Source organism: Mustela putorius, unplaced genomic scaffold (assembly GCF_011764305.1).
Source record: "Mustela putorius furo isolate JIRA1106 unplaced genomic scaffold, ASM1176430v1.1 tig00000743_pilon_pilon_pilon, whole genome shotgun sequence".
NCBI lineage: Eukaryota > Metazoa > Chordata > Mammalia > Carnivora > Mustelidae > Mustela > Mustela putorius.
This window is the reverse complement of record NW_025421464.1, coordinates 2353906-2376408: the sequence shown is the minus strand read 5'-3', so window position 1 is coordinate 2376408 and position 22503 is coordinate 2353906. Positions and strand designations below refer to the sequence as shown.

The 22503-nt window shown below is 56.4% G+C and overlaps 1 protein-coding gene across 2 annotated transcripts in view; it reads left to right on the top strand.

Annotated features, from left to right (window-relative positions):
* Positions 1–22503, top strand: part of NOL4L (nucleolar protein 4 like) — a 130689-nt gene that overhangs the window by 37254 nt on the left and 70932 nt on the right. The window contains exons 1-3 of one of the 2 annotated variants that reach the window (XM_004746647.3): positions 4514–4528; positions 12549–12704; positions 18857–18968. In XM_004746647.3, coding sequence (XP_004746704.1) covers positions 12633–12704; positions 18857–18968 — 184 coding nt within the window. In that variant the 5' untranslated portion in view covers positions 4514–4528; positions 12549–12632. Of the gene's footprint in view, positions 1–4513; positions 4529–12548; positions 12705–18856; positions 18969–22503 lie in introns of those variants that run through there. The other variant, XM_045084062.1, reaches the window with a different exon arrangement.

The window sequence follows — 22503 nt, the reverse complement described above, 5'->3', positions numbered from 1 at the left end:
ATATTATTGCCTTATTGTCATTTAAATGGAGCCTGCCTTAAACAGGCCACCCAGTTCTAGCCACCAGCGCTGGACAAAACCCCCATTGAAAAGCCAATTACAATCACTCCATCTAAATTGTCATGGATTTGTATAGAAAATTACATCTCCATTTAGTCCTGAAGCGACGTCCTGGGCATGGACAGAGGGGAGGCTGGCCCATTTACCCCGCCGGCTCAGCGCGGGTGCCGCAGGCAGAGAGAGAGCCCAAGCTGCCGGGGCTCGGCCGGCCTGGGGAACAAAGGCCAGTTTGTGGGGGCCTGGAGAGAAGCTGGGCCTCTCAGGGCGGCTCGGATTCCAGGCCTGGGCCGATGGACCCTGCCCCGCCAGCTGGTCTCCCCTGCTGGCGGCTGTGGCCAGACGAGCTCCTGACAGCCGGCTTGGGGCGGCCCGTCAGCCCTGCCACCATCCAGGGCGGCTGGAGCTTGGCTCCTGTCCACACGGCCGTGAAATGAAGAAGGTTTCACCCGGGGAGCACTGGACCGGGATCCCAAGAGCTCAGATTCATTCATTCTTTCATTCATTCACAAGTTATTAAGAGCCTGCTGGTGGTGTGAGCCGCACAGTAGCGTAGAAACGAGCACCGGCTTCGGAGTATTCTGGGTTTGATTCCAGGTTCTGCCCTCAGTAGCTGTGGGGAGAAGGCTACTTCGATGACTCCTTGAGTTCTGAAGTTGTGGGACACCCACTATGTGCCAGAGGATGGGATAACACAGTCCTTGGTCGTGCCCTTAATGTCCAGAAAGGGTTTACCGTTTTCCAAATGTTAAGTGTTCTGAGGGGCACGAACAGGGCCTGACATGGGATTTGGGGACTTGCTGTGTACGTAGGCAGTTCAGAAGGAGCTGGTCCTGCCAAGACACATGGCAAGGGCACTCCAGGCAGACGCAACAGTATGTGTGGGTAGGGGCGCGGGCGGGTCGTGGGGCAGGCTGGAGCAGGGAAGGGAGAGTGTGGCAGTGGACAAGGTCAATGGGGAACCCTGAGGACTCTAGGGGTGCTCCCCTGAACCTCCGTTTCCTCATCTGCAAAAACAGGAACAATGACCTTAGCTGCCACAGCCCGCCAAGGCTCGGGCTAGGATGCAGGAGATTATGTATATGGGCTTTTAGCCTGGCGCTGGGCACAGGATGCCCCTGGCTAACTGAGATAGCCTGACTTGGATGGCGCTCCCTAAGTCTGAGGGCACAGCCCACTCCTCCTACTCCTCCTGGTCCCTTGGGGTGACGGCTCAGGGGCTTTGTATGCATTAGCTCCCAACAGCCCTGTGAGGTGGGGCTTTCACAGATAAGGAAACTGAGGCAGCACCACTGGTCAGCTAATTATTTGTTACTATTTCCCTTATTCCTACTATGGGATACCCAAGGCCTGGCACAGAGCAGATCCCCATGGAGCGTTTGTTGAATCAGTGAACACATCTGGAAAGGGGGTGCTGGGCAAGAGCAGGGAGCTCCAGGGGAGCTTCCTATCTGTGTGCATGTGTGTGAGCATCTCCACGACTGCGTGTGATGGTGGGATTCCGAATGTGACTCCACTGACACTCTCCGATGACTGAGCTCGAAGGACTGTGTCTGACAGTGTCACACACTGGTCTCCTGGAGTACTTGCCCAAATGTCCGGTGGCTGTGGGGACTCTGTCAGAGTGACTGTGTGTGTGACTGTGTCAGACTGTATGTCACTGCTTACATATGTCTGTCTGGGCCCTCAGGGACACTTGGCACCCTTTCAGGGACGGGTGGACTGGCAGGTCTGGAGGCGACTGTGGGGCGGGGCAGGACAGGCAGGTTCAGAGGTGAAGAGGGCAGAGCCCCATCCTCCCCCACCCAGCCCTGCCAGGCAGACAGGCAGATGGAAAAAACGTTCACACCCCGGGCAGGCGGGCGGGTGGCTGCCCTACCAAGGACTGCTCTGTGCACGGAAAACAAGTTCTTCTGGTATCAGCTCGAGTTTGGCAGGAAGTGGCTTTTGGGTGGCAGGAAGCTGGATTCAGCTCATATCAGCCCCGGCCGAGGGGCAGGAGAGCAGTTATCTGGGGTTAAACAGAGTCACCGAGAAGCGGGGCCCCAACGCCCTGTACCCGATAGAGCAGAGGGCACAGCCCACCCCTCCTGGTCATTTGGGATGATGGGTGGGGAGAGGGAGGCCTTGTAAAGAAGACCTGCTGCCTCTCACGTGCTACTAGGCCCCAGATCCCAGACGGAGCTCCTCCTCCACCTCCTGTGACCCCCATTTAGCAGATGTGCAGACTGAGACTCCGAGAGGCAGTGGCTGGCCTGAGGTCACCAAGACAAGTGGGGAGAAGAGGAGAAGGGAGACTGCAAGAAACGTGTAACTACCTAGAGACAAGAGAAAAACCAGGACAGAGAGCAAAGAGGAGAGGGGAGATGGGGACAGGACAGAGCAAGTAGTTGAAGAAATGCAGAGAATAATGAGACTAGGCCATGGGAAGATTTCTGGGGTGCCCACTGTGTGCCAGGCCCTCCCAGGAACATCACAGCTGACCTTCGGATCCTGATCCTGAACCCATTTCCTAGATAAGGGCAGTGAGACCCCCAGAGCCTTGCCAGCTTAGCCATACCTGGAATCTAGGTCTGATTCCAAAGCCCATGTTCCTTCAGCCCATGCCCCTGTGCTCGACTTCCAGGGAAGGGAAGCGACTGTACTAAAAGGGGTGCCCAATCTGTTTTCCTGGGTATCCTGTTGCAGAATTCACCCAGTTGGCCCATGGAGAGTCAGGGTTCAAACCTGCGCAAAGTGGCTGCAGAAACCACGTGCTTAACCATGTGACGGGTGTGCCAGAAGCAGGCAGAGAAAGCCAGGGTTCTGCCCTCAGGCTGGGACCCAGAAGGTCCAGTCGCTGATCTGAAGCCCCAGAGCTACACCTGGAGAGAAACCGAATCTCCCAACTCCTGGCCCTGGACACTCTCGGGCCCCTCCAATCAGCCCCCACTGGAGCCCCTAGGGAGTGGGCCACTGGTCCTTCTGTTCTCATCCCCAAAGCAGCACCCAAGCTGTTCCCTGGCTAGGATGCTGATTTGAAGCTCAGTTTGTATGTCGTTTGCACATTACTCAGTGCATGTCAGAAGGTACGAACATCTCCCTTCTCCAGAGAGAGCTGCTGGGCCCCCCTGCCCTCCTCCAGACAGCAAAAATGCCAGCCGGCTAGACAGGGAGCTGCGCCCTGGCCTCTGACAGCACCCGCCTGCTGCCGCCTCCCCCATTCCCTCCTGGAGCCAAATTTAGGCAGCTCTGCTACTGAGAGATGGGGAGAGCAGAGGCAGGAAACGGTGAGGTTGGAGGCAGCCCTGCCTTGGCCCTGCACAGGGTGGGGTGGCCCCAGGGGTACCCCTGTCCCTAAAGCCCTTGGCCCAGCCTCCCCCTGTCCCTCCTCCCACAGGAATGCAGGCCAGGTTGGGGAACGCAGGGTTCTCAACTGCAGCCCAGGGTGCTGGCTACTCTGGCTATGAGGGAGGAGGGAGAGATGGAGGGAGGGAGGAGGTCATGGCCAGGGCAGTGGGGAAGGGATCAGATAGCCTCCTCCAGCCCCAGACACCGGCTGCCACTGGGGACAGGAGCCTGTTCTGCTTCTCAGCACTTCCTGCCCCTCCTTCATGTGCCCACCGGAGATCTGATTCTGGGGTGGGGGCAGGAGGTACAGCTGGGCCTTTGGGGACTGAAGTCCCCCCAAAGGCTCCACCAGTCTGCTTCCTCCTTGGGCTAGACTTTAACCTTGGTGGTCTTGGTTTTTCTACCTGCGAAATGGAGAGGTTGGCCTAGAATGATTTCCAAGTGGCTACCCATGCCGAGAGCAAGGGTTTCTGGGAGGCCTGATAGAAATTAGGGATGTGGCAGTGGCTTTAGGCCTAGGAGGGCTCCTCACTGATGTGGGATGTGGGTGGGCTGAACAATGAAAGACCTGGGCTGGATTCCCGCCACTAGGAACCTGGGGGTGGAGTTAATAGTGCCCAGTAGCTGGGAGCATGGATCCTGGGGTCTGACTGCCTGGGTTTGAATCCCAGCTCTACCACTCACGACTGGGCAAGTTGCCTCAGCTTTCTGTGCCTCAGTTTCCTCACCTCTGAGATGGGGGTAATAAACCTCCCAGAGCTGCTGGGAAAGTGAAATGAGGCAGTGAATGTTTGGCACACATGAAGTGCACCACGATGCCAGCTACCAGTGTGACTGTTTTGTCTCCCTGAGCGTTTGGGAGGCCCGCGCTCCCCCCCTCCAGCTATAACGGATGTGGATGTGATGGGGAGGCGCTGTAGCTTGATGGTGAAATGGGCATCGGGATGGGGTTCAATTCTGCGTGACCCTGGGCAAATAGCCACACCCCACTGCGCCTTGGGCGGGGAACAGCAGAGGCTCCTACCACACAGGGTCTGTGAGGATTACACAGATCGGTCTTGGCATAGCGCCTGGCACATAGCGGGCGCTCCCTGAAGGGGAGCTGGCCAGATCGAATGGTACCGGCCCGCACAAAGGACAGGTGGGCAGCGTCCCCAGGGGGAGGGGGGGAAGGGGAGGAGGAGGGCGGGGGACGGGGCAGGCGCAGGGCAGGTGCGCGGGGAGTGGGAAGGCGGGGCTGGGAGAGGGGGAAAGCGAGGGCGGGCGCGCGGGCGCGCAGCAGGTGCGTGTGGAGTGGGCGGGGCCCCGCGCAGGCGGGGTCTCCAGGTGAGCGGACGCGCGCCTGGAGGCTGGTGACAGGGGGAGGCGCGCCGCCCTGGCCCATCGCCGGAAAGCGTCCCTGTGTCTTTAACGCCCTCCTCCCCGCGTCCCCCCCCCCGCCCCCTTTGTGCGCCCCCCCCCAAAGCAGGGCTGCAGCCGTGGAGCCGTCCCCCCTGCACTGACAGCTGGTATCTAATTACTGTGTGAGAATGGAAAGTCAGGCTGTCCCAGCTCCGGGGAGAGGGGATTAACGTCTCCTGCAGAATACACTTCCTCTGGTGGGTTGCCATGGTTACTCTCATTACCTGCCTGCCCGCGAGGAGCCCGCGCGAGCCGCTCCAGCAGGCCCTCCGAACCCGGGCCCGGCGCGCGCGCACCACTCCGCTCCTCCCCGCTTCTCCCCGCCCCTCCCGGACTAGGCGCACGCGCGTGCGCCCTGGGGGGGAGCGGGAGCAGCCTCACCCCCCGCCCTGCGCCCCGCCCCCCGCCCGAGCAGCTGTCAGCGGCGCGCGCGGCCGGGCCAGCCCCTGCGCGCGCTGTCAACAGTCATTAGCGCGCGGGCCCTCCCCTCCCCCTCCAACTCCCCCTGACCCCCACCCTAGCGCTGGGTGGGGCCCGCACCTGGGGCCTCCGCTCGTTAGCGCGCCCCGCCGCCCGCCGCGGCCCCGGAGGGACCGGCCCGCTGGGCCTGCTTGGCTCAGGACCTCCCCCTTCCACCTAGAAGCCACCCCTCAGCGACCCCATTCCCTGTCCTTGGCCAAGGCTCCCGAGGGAGGCGGGTCCCCAGAGTCCTGGAGCGTGCCCCTTCAGAGTAGTAACGACAGAGGTCATTTATGGGTGTCTCGCCCAGGGTGGGCGCTATGTGTGCCCCATTTGGGTTCCTGCAGCCATCCTGTCACATTGTGTCACCGCAACACAGGAGGAGACTGAGGCTCAGGCCAGCTGTTTGGCCAGGGTCAGGGCTGGATTGTCTTCAGGCCTATGACTTCACCCCTGGGGCACTTGTGCCTTGTGGACACCCCCAGGCCACAACCCCAGCCAGGGCCCCTACCCTGTCCTGCCTGACAGTGCCCTTGGCTGCTCTCTCCCTCCCTTCAACTGGGGTCATTGCTCCCTCTCTTGCCAAAAGGGGGACACTTGGGGCTGCTACACCCCTTTCTCTTCCCACCCTCCCTCCATCCTTTCCAGATATTCCAGAGCTAACCAAAAAAAAAAAAAAAAAAAAAAAAGGGAAAGGAAAAAGAAAAAGAAATATTCAGAGCTGTTGGAAGGATATGGCATCCCTCAAAGGTAGCGCTGTCATTGGGGGGCTGATCCCAGGCATCTTCCTGTGGCCCGGGGTATGCATTTCGGTCCCCAGCGTGATTTGAAAGAAGATGGAGGTTCAGCGAAGCAGAAAGGAGGTCTTGGAATATGTGAGGCCTGTTCCAGATGGCAGGTGCGCCGCGGTGGCGGCTCGGCACTAGCAGTTGGAGATTGTGCACAGGGGTGGAGAAGAGGCAGGTGCTACACTGAGTCCTCAGCGCCTTGTTTATGTATTTATTTATTTATCGGGGGTGTGGTCTCCTCCCTCGCCCATCCCAGCCTCCAGAGCTCATGGCAGCTATGGGTCCCAACATTCTGGTGCAGATCTCTGTTTTGGAGGGTTTTTTTGTTGGTTTTTTTTTTTTTTTTTTTTTTGCCTGGTTTTGGTTTTGGTTTTCAGTGCACAGTAGGTAGTATTTATAACTGAGAGATATTCAGATGTTGTCCTTGTTCTATTTAGGCAATGCCCTCCCCTCAGTCACCCGACTCCCCGGCTTTACAAATGATGACCAGCTTTTCTTGGGGAGTCTAAGAAGGAAATTTCTGGATATTTGGGTGTGGGTCTTCCTTCTGGTTTTCTTCTTTTTGGTCCCTCAGCTCATTGTGGCTTATAAATTTCCTCTCCGCCTCTCTCCTTTCTCTCTGAGAACCATTTGAGGGAGTCTGACTCCTCTCCTTGGGTCTTCTTCCAGCCCTACCGGGAGCTGGAAGGAGACTTTGTAAGAACCACCCCCCCCCAAAACTGGTACCTGCACCTGCAAAACCTCAGCCCTGCCTGAATGTATTACAGTGTGGCTTGAGAGGCTAGAGGAACAGCCACAGTTCCAGAAACTGGAAGTTGCATGCAGCTGATGATATTTGCAGTAACTTTGGCCTGTGATGGCAGCCACTTAGCCTGCTGGCCCCGATAGGATGGAGAGACAGCTTCACATTTGCCTGAGCAATCAGCCCCCTGAAGTCCCGGGCTCTCCCACATAAGTGGTAGCCAAAGGTATGTCCTCCGCTGATGGCAATCTTGTTGATTTTTATGCCTTATCAAGAGCTGGATCTGAAATGCACCAGAAGGGCACATCCTGAGGACTTTCTGTGTGGTTTCTTCCTCTGCCTTAGGAACCCAGTTGAGAAATGTCCCTGCTATTTAGCCACATCCTCTCAATCATGGCCTTGTCGTTGCTGGAAGGCATATGCTGCTAATATGGAGGGGGGGGCTAACTGGCCCCCTGGTGGCCTGAACCGGTGAGCCCACCTTGATAAGTGTGTAACTTACTACCAGCAAGTGGCTTCAAAGTTCCAGCGGAACTGAAATCCATTAGCCATTGGACAGGGGTCTGTTTAATTGGCTTAGGGGGAAAACAGGCAAAGTAGCTCACCTGAGGGAGGCCACCTTGGCAGAGACCTGTCTCTCAACCTGGCCAGGTCTGCTCATCTCCCTCGTCTAGGCCTGAAGCCCTGGGGGTCACAATCCTGCTTGTGCTGAGTGCTCAGATCATTTGAGGAAACTGAGGAAGCCAGAAAAGACCAGTCAAGGGATGACCTGCTTAAGTATTAATTAACTTTGCCAGGGAGAACCTAAAAATCTGGTGTCAGGTTGCTGAGCACTCCTGCCCTTTCTTTCCATAATCTGCATTAAGTCACTGGGCAGGTGTTTTGAATTTATAGTAATGTTGCCCAGTAAGATTCTTTTGTTCCCACCATTAGAAAAATTGGCCTTCAGCTAAGGAGAGGAAAAATATTAATATTAATATATTAGGCCTAGAAGCACAGAGCAAGCATCTATTTAATGAGCCAACGAGTTACCTATCTATGGAGACATTCTAATCAGCAGTTCTCAAAATCCGGTGCATCTTAATCATCTGGGGGAAACCCTAGTAAAACCCCCAGAGAATGAGATTTGGTGGGTCTGGGGTGGGGGCCTGAGAATCTGCATTTCTATCCAGTTCCCAGGTGATGCCGACTCTGAAGGTCTAAGCACCACACTCTAGGACGGCCCTTCTAAATACTGTGAAACATGAGTAGTATGTAAACAGACATTTGGTGATTTCCTCAATAACTTGCAACCTGGCCTTTAGTTTGGAATCCAGATGGGCTGGTTTCAAGGAAGATGGTGATGTCCAGGAAAGGTAGTATGAAATTTTTAAAACTCCATGAAATTTTTACAGCCCTTGTCACGTCTGGTTTTGTTGGCCTGGGTCTGGCTGGCTGTTTTGGAGTTGGCTGGTTCAAAAGGATGTAGTGTGTTGCCATGACAATATTCTTCTCCAAGCAGGAAGGCCCCCGAGGTTGGTCCTGCACAACTGACCGTATATTTCTTGTGGCTTTTCCCTTGGGGAGCTTCAGGGTTCCGATCCGTCACTCCTGGTTGGTGTTCCTGGGAATCTAGGGAGAGTCAGGAGGCTCTAGGCCCCCTCTTCACTCAGCCTATAGATGAAGTGAGCTTTCTTTGTCAAACCAAGGCCCAGCTTGCTTAGGGCCGTGGATCAGATTAAGCTAATTTGGGTACAAAGCAGAAGTGGTTGGCAGGGGCATCCCAAGGCCATGGGGAAGGTGCTTTCTGCTCCTTTAATTAGCAGCTCTTGTAACACTGTGTGTGGATTCTCAGCTAAGGAAGGCATGCCTCTCCTGCAGCACTTAGCATGAAGGTTAGTATCTCCAAGGATGCCAGGCATGGCAGAGATGTCTGTCGCACGTGACTGCCGTGGGATCCCTTTGTTCTCTGCCCAGGGTTCTCCTTGAAGGACAGGCAGATATCCTGGTGTTCTTCCCTTAGGGTGTGGCACACATGGCGTCCAGGTGGCCACAACTCACCAGAGGACAGTTCAAGGTGTGGCTCTGCAGACCTTGTGTGGTTTGCACTGGGGTTGCTACAAGCCGCTCCTTTCCTGTGTATGTCCCTGCAGCTGAGACAGACCAATTCGAGGACCCAGATTTGAACATCAGGGGAGATCACAGTAAATTTTCAAAGAGGGAGTTACTAAAAATGATCCCCGGAGAGTTTCTCTGGGATAATATTATGGTCACATTGGACCAGGTGCAAAGCTGGTGGGTACCCATGTCTGCCTTCGAATGGAGATGGGAGGCTGGGACAGAGGCCCGGCCCTGGGCCGTATATTTTGCTGTTTAATTTGGTTTGGTTAGTTACACGTTGGCTCTAGGAAAATTTATGTCAAGTTTGTGTGACAGCCTTCGTGTGTTACTTAGGAATTAAGCATCTTCTCTGATAGCGGGTATTACCTTGGGGGACCCGTGCTGTAACCTGAATGGATCGGAAGGGCAGGAGCTAAGAGCAGATTCCCTAAACCCAGAATGTCCAAATTCAGTGAGTCCAAAGGGAAGAGATGAACATTGATAAGCCAGATGCCTGACATACGCTCTTAACATAATCCTTGAAACAGCCAACTAGGACGTTTTAGGCCCATTTCCCAGGTGAGGAAACTTGAGATTCGAGAGGTCAAGAAGTAGGGCACCTGGCTGGCTCATTTGATGGGGCCTGTGACTCTTGATCTCAAGGTTGTGAGTTTGAGCCCCACATTGGATGTAGAGATTATTAAAAAAAAACAAAAAAAAAGTCAAGAAGTGATCTGCCCAAGGATACCAAGCTGGTTAGGGCGCACTTCCCATCTCACCTACCTAAAATACTGTCTTTCATCAGATTTTCTTCTTTCTCTATTCCCTCCCACCAAACTTTATCTCCCTTTTCCAGAAGCATCTGTGTTCTGGCTTGAAACAGTTTCATGAGCAGAGAGATCTAGTTGCTTTTAAGCAGTTAGACCCATTATTATGCCTCTAGATTAGGATGATCAAGACGTTGTGCAACGATTCACCCCGTTATACTTTTCTAAAATACATTTTTACAAAAGATTTTATTTGTTTATTTATTTACTCACTTACTTACTTAGGAGAGGGAGTGTGCATGCCAGCTGGGGGTGGGAGAGGAGAGGGAGAGGGTCAAGCAGACTCCGCACAAAACACAGAGCCCGGTGCGGGGCTCAACCCCACCACCCAGAGACCACGACCTGAGCCTCCAGAGTCAGATGCTCAACAGCCTGAGCCTCCCAGACACCCCTAATATACTTTTTAAATTAAAGCTTAACAGACCTACAGAGAAGTACACAGATTGTAAAGTGTTCAGATTAATGGCTTTTTATAAAATGAACCCACTGGTAGAACAACCACCCAGATTAAGAAATAAAAACCCAGTTACATTTTCATGCTTCCGATCCTTTTCTTAGTTTTTGCCAACGGGAGCCTCTGGCTAGACTTATATTCTAACTGGGCTGTCACAATATTTGTCCCCCCCCCAACTCCATCATGGCAGTATTGGAAGATCCCCTAAAATGCTGGGTAGTTACAAGTCAGCTAATGAGTCTGTTTGTCACTAGTGAGTCCTCTTTATAGATGGCCCAGGACTTCAAAGGGGACTTCAGACACCTCCCAGGAACGAGGTAATGGTAACTCCTAAGAGAGTTTAAGAACAGAAGAACAGCTTATCTCATAAGTGAAACTCAGGGAGGCTGAAGAATTTGCCCACAATCTCACATCAAGGAAGCAGGACCAGCAGGCGGCGATTTCTACACAGTGTGCACACACACGTGCACACACGCTTACAACCCCCCATGCATGTTATCTGAGAAGTCCCCATTGAAATGGATCCTGACTAGGAAGGAAGCCATTGGCAGGAGGGTCTGTACGGGGCTGGTGAGGTCACCCCCATGGAGGCTGCCTACTAGCTCTAGGACCTGGCTCCCTCACTTCAGATGCCCGTCTGCTCTCAAGGGGGCCACTGGCAAAAAGACAGCCCTGTTCACCCATCATGGCATGTTGGGAAAGTTGCTGGATGAAACCAAACCCTGTCTATGGCCAGAATGTTCTGTGAGCAGGTGTCCCATTTAGCACCACCTCTCTTTTCCTTGGACTACAAAGACGGAGGTTCCAAACCTGCTCTGCCACTTACCAGCCCCTGTGCCACAGGAGAGTCCTGACCCTGACAACCTCCCAGGCTTGTTGCAACGTTCGGCCCTCTCAGAGCTGGGGGAAACTTTGCAAACGACAAGGCACTCTGTAATCATAATACTTATCCAGAAGGTCCTATGGGCCGGGCAGGCAGCTAAATGCTGCAAGGGTATCTCCTTTACTCCTCTCCGCAGCTTATATGAGAAAGGTGCTTCTCTTGGCCCCATTTTCCGGGTAAAGGACTTGAGGAGTAGAGAAGCAAAGTTACTGCTCCGGATCACACAACCACTTCAGTGATGGGCCCCATGCCGACCGAGGGAGAGTTGATGTCTAAGCAACCTTGCCTGCCTGCCGCTTAAAAGCAGTCAGTCATTTGGTAGCTATTTTTTGAGCCTGTTAAGTATCAGGCATTGCTCTAGGTGTTAGGGAGGCTGCCTGAGCCCACAGACGAAGCCCACACCCTCCCAGAGCTGATGTTCTTGAGCCATGAGCAAGATCCTTTAGGAAAGAATTCTCTGGGAGGTTTGTTTTTGGACACTTTTAGAGAGAAGCCCGCCTCCTTTCTCCCCAGTCCTCCCCCGACACACACACACACACACACACACACACACACCTGCTTGTTCTTCATTGTTGAAGCCCACCAGAGTTCTCCAATGAGGGAGATGATGGCGGAGAGCCGGGTGTCCCCGAGTCTGTGTGTCTCTGACGCCCTATGAATAAAGACCTCACCAAGCAGTCCACTCCCTAAGGGACCCCAAACTCATCCCCCAGCCTCATGCCCTGCCATTTCCCTGCTCCCACCCAGGGCCACTGGTGGGAGCATGGCAGGTGTCTGCCCAGCAGTAGGACCCCATCTCAGCCCCGGCGCACCTTCTCAGGGCCAGCAGACAGCACTCAGGCCAGCCTGATAAGAGGCTCAGGGGGCCCCCTTGCTCACGAGGCCCTGCCACCTCCACGTGGCCTTGTGTCTGTTATTCTCTGTATCTCCAGACACAAAGGGCCTGGGTCTGTTGCGGGCGCTCAGCTGCCAGAGCGGGGAGGGTGGGCAGGGGTGACGAGCTTTTCAGAAAGGCCAGGGTAGAGGCAGGAGTCACCCAGGTGATCCAAGCCGTTCCCCGGGGACCCCAGCCCAGGACCACAGTGGAAGGTTGCTGCTAATTGGCGAGCCCCTGATGGGCTACATCTACTTAGCACCCCCTCCCCAGAGACTTCCAGGATGGTCTTGGCACAGCATGTGATGTGAGAGCTCCCCGCCTGAGTCTGGCACAATCTGTCTGAAATTGTGAACATGGAGCCTCTTGGTTTTTTAATTTGTAGTTTCGTTGTTGTCGTTCCCTGCTCATTGTTTCTGGGAGATTGGTATCGGTGGCTACCCTGACTCTGGTGCCCCCAGCCCTGGGGCCCTCTCAGCAGGCTCCTTCCACGCCCCCGGCCCTCCAGACCTACCACTGGAGGCCTTGCGGGTCAGGGAGCAGCACCATCCCTGCCCCCCCCCCCCCCGCCCCGACCCTTTGCCAGGCCTCAGGGCCCAGCTCTCGCCCCGCCATCATCCCCGCCACTGACACAGCTTGTCCGCCCTGTCGCAGGGGGCAGATGGCCTGTCGGAGCCGGAGGGCATCTCTCTGAAGCGGGTCGCTGTGGTGGAAGATTTCTTTGACATCATCTACTCGATGCACGTGGAGAGCTCGGCGGAGCCAGGCAAAGCCCCCAAGCACGCTGGGCAGAAGAAAACCTACCGAGCGGTGAGATGTCTGTCTCTGGGCCTCTGCGGGCAGCCCCGGGCCTTGGCAGGAGGCCACGGGCTCCACACATGTTGGGCGGGGGCAGGGCAGGGAGCTGAGGCGTGATGAAACGGCCTTTGGGGACCCAGGGGGGCACAGGGCAAGGGCACGGCAGCCAGAGATGGCTCAAGGGGGGCGAGGGGGCGGGTTCTGTGGTCTGAGCACAAAGGAGAAGCAGGTTGAAGGGGGTGAGGGAGGGAAGGCAAGAGATGAGGGCAGGAGCAAAGCCCTCCTCTTCCCAGTTTCTGCTTCACTTATTCCCTCCCCCCAGCCCCCTGCAGCCGGCTCTGGGACTGTGGGGGTAGGGGTGGCCAGATAACAAGGCTCGAAAGAGCGAATGCTTCCATGGCATTTACCATGTGCCAGGCCTGCCCCTAAATGCTTCCTGAGTGTGTGAGTTCATTCTGTTCCCTACCCCAGTGTGAAGTCCGGACTGGAAGTTCCCCAGGGGAAGTCTGGGGACATGGGCCCTACCTCCAGGGAGATCACAATTCGACTTGGGGTGGGGAGGCAGAGAGCAAAACCAAGACATGAGAACCAGAAATGTCTCCAAGACTAGCTTTGAGGGAACAAGAACCCCCAGGGCATTCCGCAAAGGCGTCTCTAGACACTGACGTTCAGTGCTAAACCAGGGGGCGCTTCATGGAGAAGATGGCATATAAGCTGGCATTCTAAGCTTGGGTAGGCAGAAGGGAGCTGAGACGGTGGGAAACGTCACACATGGGGAGGTAGAAGAGACGAGGGCCAGAGCAGGAGGGTCCTACCTGGGTTCTGTTCCCATCCCCCTATTCACTGCCATTGCCACGACTCAGGCAGAGCTCTGACCCCGGGACCCACCACTAAGTCAGTAAAGCCAAGCACTCTGACCACTAAACCAGTAAAGCCAAACATCTCTTGGGATAGAGGCACTATGGTCCCATTTTGCAGTTAAGGAAACCAAGGCCTGAAAGTGGATCTACCTGTCTAAGGTCACATAGCACTTCAGTGGCCGTCAGCTGGTATCCTCTTGTCTCCTCTGTGTTGACGCTCTCTCTCTGGCTTCTTAGAGAACTGCCCCTCTCACCGGCCTTCCCCACCCAACGCAGCTGTGAACTCCAACCCCACCCCCACCCCAACCCCCAAGGTCTTCCTATAAATAGCCTTGGACTGCTGTGGAGGTGGCCTGTATATTTTCCCATATGGCCTTGTTTTTTTTAAATTCCAACCATCTGGTTTGTCCTTGTCCCCAGAAGGTGGCCTTTGCCCTAAATGAGTCTTATGGATGGACCCATGTGCCCAAGAACCTCAGAAGATGAGGGGCTGGGCTGAGGGAGGCTGGAGATGATTCTACCACTCGCCCTCCCCCTCCTGCTTCTCAGTGCATGTGTGATGGAACAGGGAATCCTGAAGGTCTTACCCCCAGAGGGTCATAGATGAAGGGAGAGATGCCTGAGCCAGAGCCTTTGTGGCCCCTTGGTATTCATGAGACGTAGCACATCTTCTCAGTGTTCAGTCTGCCGGTGCTGGGCAGTCTAGCACCTCCCAGCCACAGCCCTCTGAGCCTTCACGTGGACCAGGGGTGCATATATGAAGCCGGGGCTCCTGTGTTCTCCATTTTACAGATGAGGAGACTGAGGCTCAGAGGGACTCATAATCTGCCTTGAGGTCGCCCTACTGGTGTTCAGAGCTAGGCTGCTGGCCCCAGAGCCCATGCCCTGGCCAACTCCCACTCCTGCCTCTCTATAAACCCCGCTGTGGTCAGCTAGTAAGCCCGATGACTTGCTGTTGTCAAGGTAAATGGGCTAGGGCCAGCCAGGCCACGTGATTTCCCTGGTCTCCTTGATGACCAGCACCCAGCCCCGTGCCACAGGCACTCCCAGGGTATTTATTTACTTATTAATTTTAAGCTTTATTCATTTGAGAGAGAAAGAGAGAATGAGTGGGGGAGGGGAGGGCCAGAGGAGAGGATCTCAAACGACTCCCTGGTAAGCGAGGAGCCCTGAGCCTGAGCCCTGATGCCGGGCTCCATCTCACAACCCTCAGGTCATGACCTGAGCCCAGAGTCAGAGGCTTAACACACTGGGACACCGAGGGCCCCCTCCCTGGGTATTTCGGAAGGCAGGGTCTGCAGCCTCAGTGCTGTAGAGAAGGCAGAGCTGGACTGGTCCCACCAGCCTCTGTGTCCCTGGGCCAAGCGGACGTCCAGCCCTTTGCTCTGCACTTCCTGGCTTCTCGTCCATATGCCCGCCGCGTGCCCCACTTCCCGCTGCCCAGCCTGGAGCTGGCACATGACTGGCAGCGGGCCAGCTGGGCTGCGCACAGAGCTGGAATTTCAGCAGCAGGGCCAAGGCTGAGTGGAGCAGGCCAGGGCCCTCCTGCCGTGGGTGTGAAGGCCAAGGGGGCTGCTGCACCTCCCTCCTCCCCGGTGTGCCTCCTCTCCCTTCCCCCTCCTCTTCCCCATCTGTCACCCTTCTCTTGCCACCCTTTTCCTTTTTTGGGGGTGGGGGTGGTGCCTGGAGGCTTTTGTCCCCCTTCTTTTCATCTGATCCCATTTTCCTCAACCCAGGCCTAGCTCTTCAGTCCCACCCTGCCCTCCTGGGAAAGAGCCCCCAAGGAAACTCTGTGCCGCGACGGCCGCAGAGAGGCTGAGCTCGGCACCGTGGGGTTTGCATCGGGCCCCTGGCTGCGGGTTTTTGGACTTTTCTCTGTGTGTTTTGCCAGACCTGAATCCTGGGACTGCCTTGCCATCTCTAGGCCTCTGGGGGCCTTCCAGATTCTTACAGGCCTGAGGTGCCTGCAGGAAACAGGGGCTGGAAGGGAGATGGGCAGACTTGTTCAAGGGCATTAAAGGAGGCACATTCTTCTGTGGGAAAAGGAAGCTTCTGGCACCCACCACTATCCAGCAGTAGATCAGAGAGAGCAGGTAATGAGCTTTCTGAAACTGAGGGTATGAGCCAGGGATAGATGGCCATTTACAATGGGTAATGCAGGGCATTCCCATTAGGGGCAGGAAGTCCCTGCCATACTTTGCCTCTGATGCAGTGTGACCAGGCGATCCAGAGGATCCCCAGGGGGGACTTGCCCCCGCCCGCAGGGTCTGGGGAGGGTTCCAGGTGGTTCTACAAATTCCCTGATCCTACACAGAGGACAGGTCCTTTTTCAAGGGGCTTATTTTGGAGTCTGTACCCATCTGGGTTGGAGCAAGCTCCTTGCTTCCTTCCTCTCTCCCGGGGTGCTGGTAGGCTGGGTTGAGCGGCAGAGTCTGGATCTGGCCGCCCAGACCACATTGGAGTTGGGGCCAGATGTGGTCAGCAGCTGCTCCAGGCCCACCACGTGCTAATCCACCGCAGGGCAGCAGGAGGATCTTGTAAAGTGGTGCAAATCCCCCCAATTGGCCTCATCTGTCCTTGTCGGCCCTGGAGCTAGGGAGCGAAAATGGGGCCTTACAAGTCAACGACTCTGCAAATAGCTTCTGCTCTCCCTGCCCGGGGAAATCTGCCTTCAGTTTTACCACCGGGAAAAACGCGGAAGGTCTCAGTGTCCAGGCAGGAGGCCCCAAGTGCAAGGCAGCAGGCTGCTGGGGGAAGTGGGGTGGGGGCAGGGGTCCTGGGGCTTCCCTTCCTTGAACACAGCAGCTCTGTCTTTACCTGTTTCACATTTTGGCTTCACACAAGAGACTATTTCCAGAACTGTGTCCGGAGCTCCAAAACTATCTGAAAACCAGCCGCCAATTGACTAGGGAGGGCATACGCAAGGATTGTCCTCCTCCTCCTTTCAGCTCGTCCTGGGGGCCTGTGGCCTTGGACCTCTGTGTGGTGGAACAGGAACGGAGGTCCCATTTCTTATGTGGACACGCCAGGAGAGTGAAGGCTGAAGGCCCCACAGGGCCCTCCCTCCATGCCGGCCTCTACAGCAGCATGGAGCTGGGCAGGCCTCTGCCTCCCCAACTGACTCCCCCCACTCACCACCTGTTCACGAGGCTGCAGACCTTCCAGCCCCCCAGGGCAGGGCTTCCAAGGGCTTCTCCCCCAGCCTTCTCCAGTCCACCCCACCTGCTCCTGTGCGGCCGGAAGCCACATGCCCGGTGCTCCCTGCCCCGTGGCCCGCCAGCCAGCTTGGCACACTGCTGGGATCCCTGCCAAGGCCAGGAGAGCTGGGGCTGCCACTCTGGCCCCTGGGCCGGGCCCTCTCTGGGAACTGCCCCTGGATCCTCCTCGGCGGGTCAGGTGGCAAGTGGGGCCTCTGCCTGTGCTGCCGGCCACCCTTTCCAGAGCGGCCAGGTCAGGAAGGGCTTCCGTGAGCGCTGGAGAAATGACTTCTCTGCCCAGCAGCCGGTGAGCTCCGCAGAGCGAAGTCAGGCTGTTCCTATGGCAGCAACTTCCCTCCTTTCCCAGCGGACTGTGACGCTCCCCAGGTCCTCAACTCATCCCGGAGGTCTGACCTGGGACGCCACACCTTGCTGTGCCTCGGTGGCGGCGGCAGGGCTCACCTGTTTGCCCAGCTCAGCCAAGGTCCCGCTCTTTGCCTGGCAGACACCCTGCACCCTTGCCTCTTTGCTCCTGCCGCTATCGGCCCTTCAGGCCCAAAGGCCTGAGAGGGACATGCCACCCCTGAGACTTCCAGGCAGGTTGGGCTGGGAATGAAGATGTCTCTGTGTGTGGCAGGAAAGCCCCCATCCCGGAGCCCTTAGACCTGAGGAGGACGGGCCGCCTGCCCTCCCATCCACCAGCTCCAATCAGAGCGCAGGGCTTTGCCCTTGTCCCTGACCTCCAGAGGAAGGCAATCAGACAGGGAATTTGGAAGGGAGATAACTCATCAAGGAGCCTGCCTGCTCCGCAGAGCATCAAATCAGCTGAGAAATAACAATTGTGTCACCAAAATTAACTCTGCCTTTGCAGCCGGCCACCAAGCAGGGGTGGCCCCCGAGCTCCACAGACCAGCTGAGCGGAGGGCACAGCCTGAGCTGGTCCTCGGAGGGCCTGGCCATAGCCCTGGGACCCTGCCCCGCCCTCCTGCCCTCCCTCCCCAGCCCCAGCCCCCCATCCACTCCGCCCTACCCTGCTCCACCTCCTGACCACCACAGAGATGGCACGGGGCCCTCGTGCATCCCAAAGGAGCAGACCTTGTGCTGTCCTGGAGAGCAGTCCCCTCCCTCCGTGGGCTGACCAGAGCCCTCGGCCAACTTTCCCTGGCTGGGCTTCAGGGAGGATGGTGGAATGCTGGGGTGATGCTGCCCCTTAGTGGAGAGGAGCGGGACGGCCTGCGCTCTGGGAAATGGGCGAAAACCCGCAACTGGGCAACTACCAGTCTCAGCCAGCGAACCCAGGCCTAAGAGGCCACCAAACCAGGGCAAGAACGTTTCCCCGAAACCCAGAGCAAGGGGGCCCACACCCCCTCCTCCACTCCCAGCCTGTTTCTTGTATTCCCTCCCACCTACTTCTCCTCCCATCCCGAGTCCCTGGCTAGGTGAGGCCCCCTGGAGGCAGTCCTGGCTCGGTGTGTCCTGGAGCATTGGCTTTAGTCTGCCACTGCCTCTCACAAGCTGTGTGGCCTTAGGCAAGTAGGTCGACCTCTCTGGGCCCTGTGACCTCACCTGGAACGTGGGCGTCCTTAACAGCGTTTCCAGTTTGAAAATTTGTCATCAGACGCTCACAGCGCTCCCTAAAATGTTCTCTATCTGTGAATGACTGCAGGAAAGACCTTTTTAGAACCTCGGGCTCCGTCCATAGGCCCAGAGCTGGTAAATTCATGGGTCTCGGTTTATCCATCCGTAAGAATGGAAATTGTTTCACCCTCCCCTAGAGCAATGTTCATATACTCATTTTTCAGCAGCAACAATTAAATGCTCTGAGAGGAGTATTACTTATTAAAACATAGGTTAGATAATGTTTCGTTGTTTGTGCTTTCTCAATTTCTAACTCTTTTATTCAACATTTTTTTTAAAAAGTGGTTTTCCATAAGACTACTAACTCATTTCCATGGCTAAGAACTGAGGACACCTGCTCCTTGCTCCTCGAATCCCTTCCCTTTCTTCAAGGGCCAAGCATCTGCCACCAGCACACAGATCTTGGTGACCTGGTGACCAGGCGGCCTCCCCCGGTCCCATATAATGAGCAAACCTTTTCTGTCCTCAGATTGCGGAGACCTATGCCTTCCTCCCGCGAGAGGCCGTGACCCGGTTCCTGATGAGCTGCACCGAGTGTCAGAAGAGAATGCACTTTAACTCCAACGGCCTGGAGCCCAAAGGTAGGGGAGGAGGCAGGGGATGCTGGTGGTTCTGGGATGCTGTGCAGGGAGAGGCCCTCCCACCAGCAGGGCCCGCCCCTTGCTGGCACAGACAGAAAAGTGCATGGCCAGTGGTTGTCACAATTCCCAGAGGCCAGTGTGGGTCCCTGCCCAAAGACCCTCATTTTTTTGTTGTTGTTGTTTCTTAACTGTAAGAAAAATGTCAAGTTTCCTTGAAAAGCAAATGGTACGTTCCTACTGCCCATCAAGACCCTCTTCTCCCACTGAGGTTCCTGATGGAAACAGATCATCTCGCCCTCTTCCCTAAGTTCCTTCACTCTTGTCACCCAGATCTCGCCCTGAGCGGTGTCCTCATGGGTCTGGTCGCACTGACCGGTCTGTGAGCTCTCAGGAGACAGGGGCACGCCTCTTGCCACCTGTGCCTTTTTACCCTCGAGCCCCACACCTACCGATAGGAGGTCCTCCCTGAGTGTTCCTTCCCTCCCCACAAACAACCAGGGAATCTGTGGGGATTACTTAGAATTTAAATGCCCGGAGCACTTGTGACCAGCCGAAGTGGGTCCCTTGGACAGATGTCCATACCCTCCAAATCAACAAAGCTCAAATAGATGATGACAAAGAAATCATAGCGTAGGTGCCAGGTGGGGTGTTTTTCTGTTTTGTTTTGTTTTGTTGTGGGTTTTTTGGGTGGTCTCCAATGCCCGTGAATGACTGACACCAGCTGACAGACCAAATCCAGAAACCTTCCCGTCTGTGGGGTCATCAGGCCACGGGTACATGGGTGGCTTCTAAAGCCTGTGGGATGGGAACAAGTGTGGCTCATACCTCGTAAATGCTGGGTTCCTGGTTTAAGAGCAGAGCCCCCCCAGGCCACACTTGGGTTTGAATCCCAGCTCTGCCACTCAGCAGCGCTGTGTCCCGAACAAGCGATTTCAGCTCTCTGAGTCTCAGTTTCCTCATCCATGCGTAGAGTTAATCGTGGTGCCTACTTCAGGGGACCCCTGAGGTTTGAGGGTTCAACCCCATACCTGGCACGGGGCTCACGGAGGAGGAGGAGGCTGGGGCTGTTGCAAGGCTGCCAATGCCTCGGAGCTCCCCCCACCTCCCCCAAGCCCTGGGCCAAGAGGATATTTGGTATTTGGTGCTTGCAAATAGGCCAGGAGGGCTTTCCCTGCTGCACCCCCACCCTGTCAGGGTCTGGGTCCCCAGGCGCGTGCCCTGCTGGTGGCTGCCTGTCCCTTCCTGTTCTGGCCTAACCGTTTCCATAGCAACTGGCGGAGTCAGACACTAAAGCGCTAGCCTAGAGGAACGGAGGCAAGGCGAGGCCACCAGGGGCCTGCTTTGTGGGCTGCTCTGGGGTGTCCGCAGGCTCCCTCTGTTGTGCTGCTGCCAGGGTGGAAGACGACTGTCACCTCCCCCACTCCTCGGTGATGGTGGCCAGGTCTCTGGGGTGGCAGCTCCACTCCTTCTCATCCATGGGCTCTGGCCTGGCCGGGAGGCAGCCTGTCTCTTCTTTGAGCTGCCCCCACCGTTCCCACCCCCGCCCCGGAGAAGGAGGAGGAGGACGACGACGACGGGAGGGATTGGGGGGTGGAGGGGGAGTTTGAGACAGAGAGAATGAGAGAGAGAGAGAGAATGTGAGCACTTCCCACCAGGAGGGAGCCTCCTGGAATTTCAGCCAGCTCTGTGGGCTCTGCAGAGGAACCTCTCTTTCCAGGGTTTTGTTCTAGGCCGGTTAGGGCCGGAGAGCAGGCAGTGCAAAGCTTTCGGGGACGTCCTTGCTGGCGGCAGACAGAATGCTGCTTCTCGGGCCCCAGGTGCACAGCTTGCCCCACAAGGAGGAGGAGACACTGAGGGAGTTGGAGACAGTGTGGCCCATGGCAAAGTACGGTGGGGGGCATCCAGCGGGCCTGGCTGTGGCACCCGGTTGCTGCTGAGTATCCCATGGCAGGCTGGGGACCTCTCTTCATAATAGCTTCCACGATCCTATGAGGGATCTGTCCCAGCTTGTAGCTGAGGAAATGAGGCACGAGTGTCACTGTGAAATCAGTTGTCCAAGCTCCTCCAGAAGACAGGAGAACTTATTTTATCATCAGCAAAATGGGAGGAATGCCTGCCTCTCTGAGTTGAATTAAAGGAGCCCATTCTGGAGGGCGCCTGGTGCAGCAGGCACGTGGGAAACACCAGCCTGTTTCCCCCTGCCCTCTGTGCCCGGTGTCCAGACACAAGAATGCCAGTGTTCAGGGGCTCCACAGGGAGACAGCTGATCAACCACCCCACCTAGGTGAACACCCTGGGTATGCAACCTGGATGCTGGGCAAAAAGGAAGTGCTTGCTTTCTGGAAGCTGCTAGTGGAGAGCCTCGGAGTCTAAAAGGCTCCCCTGTCTGCTTAATGGCCAGAGGCATTAGCTGCCCGGGCTACCCTCACCAGCTGGCAGGGTGTCCCTTCCCCTACCCGAGCTGAGAGCTTGCAGATCTGATTTCCTCCCGCCATACTGGCCTCTCAGGGTGCGGCCATACTGCTTGCTCTTTCCTAGGCACCCCTGCCATGCCAGCCGCCCCCCTCCTTCTTCTGCCCCAGGCCCCAGACCCCGGCCGTGTTCCTGTCCCAGGAAGGGGGGGGAGCTGGAGGGGGACAGGGAACAGGATGGAGACTTCTCGAGGGGCTGTTGGGAAAATGCCTGGCTTCCTGGCCTCGTGTTAAAAAGAAAGAGAGGAAGCAAAGCAGCCTCCCCTGCTCAGCAGTTTGTCCCCGGCGGAGCGTGGGGGCCTGGACAGTCCCGTGCCCTCCCCCAGCGCCAGGAGCAGAAACAAAGGAGGCTGCTGAGGATCAGGAAGTCCAAGGATGGGAAATTCCAGGGCCTCCCGGCTCCACGCTCCTTTTCCACAGCCCTGAGTGAGTCCAGGCGTAGAGAGCACAGAGGGTGAGAACCGAGTGTGCCCTCAGGCCAGCCCTAGCTCCTGGGGAAAGGGGCCTCTGCAGACACACTCCGGTTCCTCTGAAGTGACAAAATATACATTGCATGGCAACGAACCAGGATTAGCAGTGGGCCACCAAGTTATCTACAGCAGGGACCCTCCCTCGGAGACAGAATCATCCACTCCGGTGGTGGTTCATTCGCACCAGGCCCAGACTGCTCTGTCTACTTCCAACCCCCTCTGTGCCTAGCTCCCCAGATCCTGTCCTCCCTCAGGTGACCCCATTCCAGCTGCTTCCTTTGCCCCTGCAGTCTTTCCCATTTCAGCCAGGTTGCTGGCCTGGCCTGGCCCAGTTTTCGTACTCCCTTGCTGTACCACCCGAGGAGGGTGCCGCATCTGAAAGATGGGGGTACTCATACTAGTACCCGCCTTCTGGAGCAGGAGGGTCTGCGTGGAACTCCTGAGGAGTGCTGAGTAGCTGCTGGCTGGGTGATTGAACACTGTTCGGATCCTCTCTCCGCAAAGCCGTCTTGAGCTATTCCAGAGCCCTCTGAGTTCTTCCTCCCCTGAGCTCTAATAGACTGGCCATCAGTTCCCCCTGCTGAGAGCATGGCT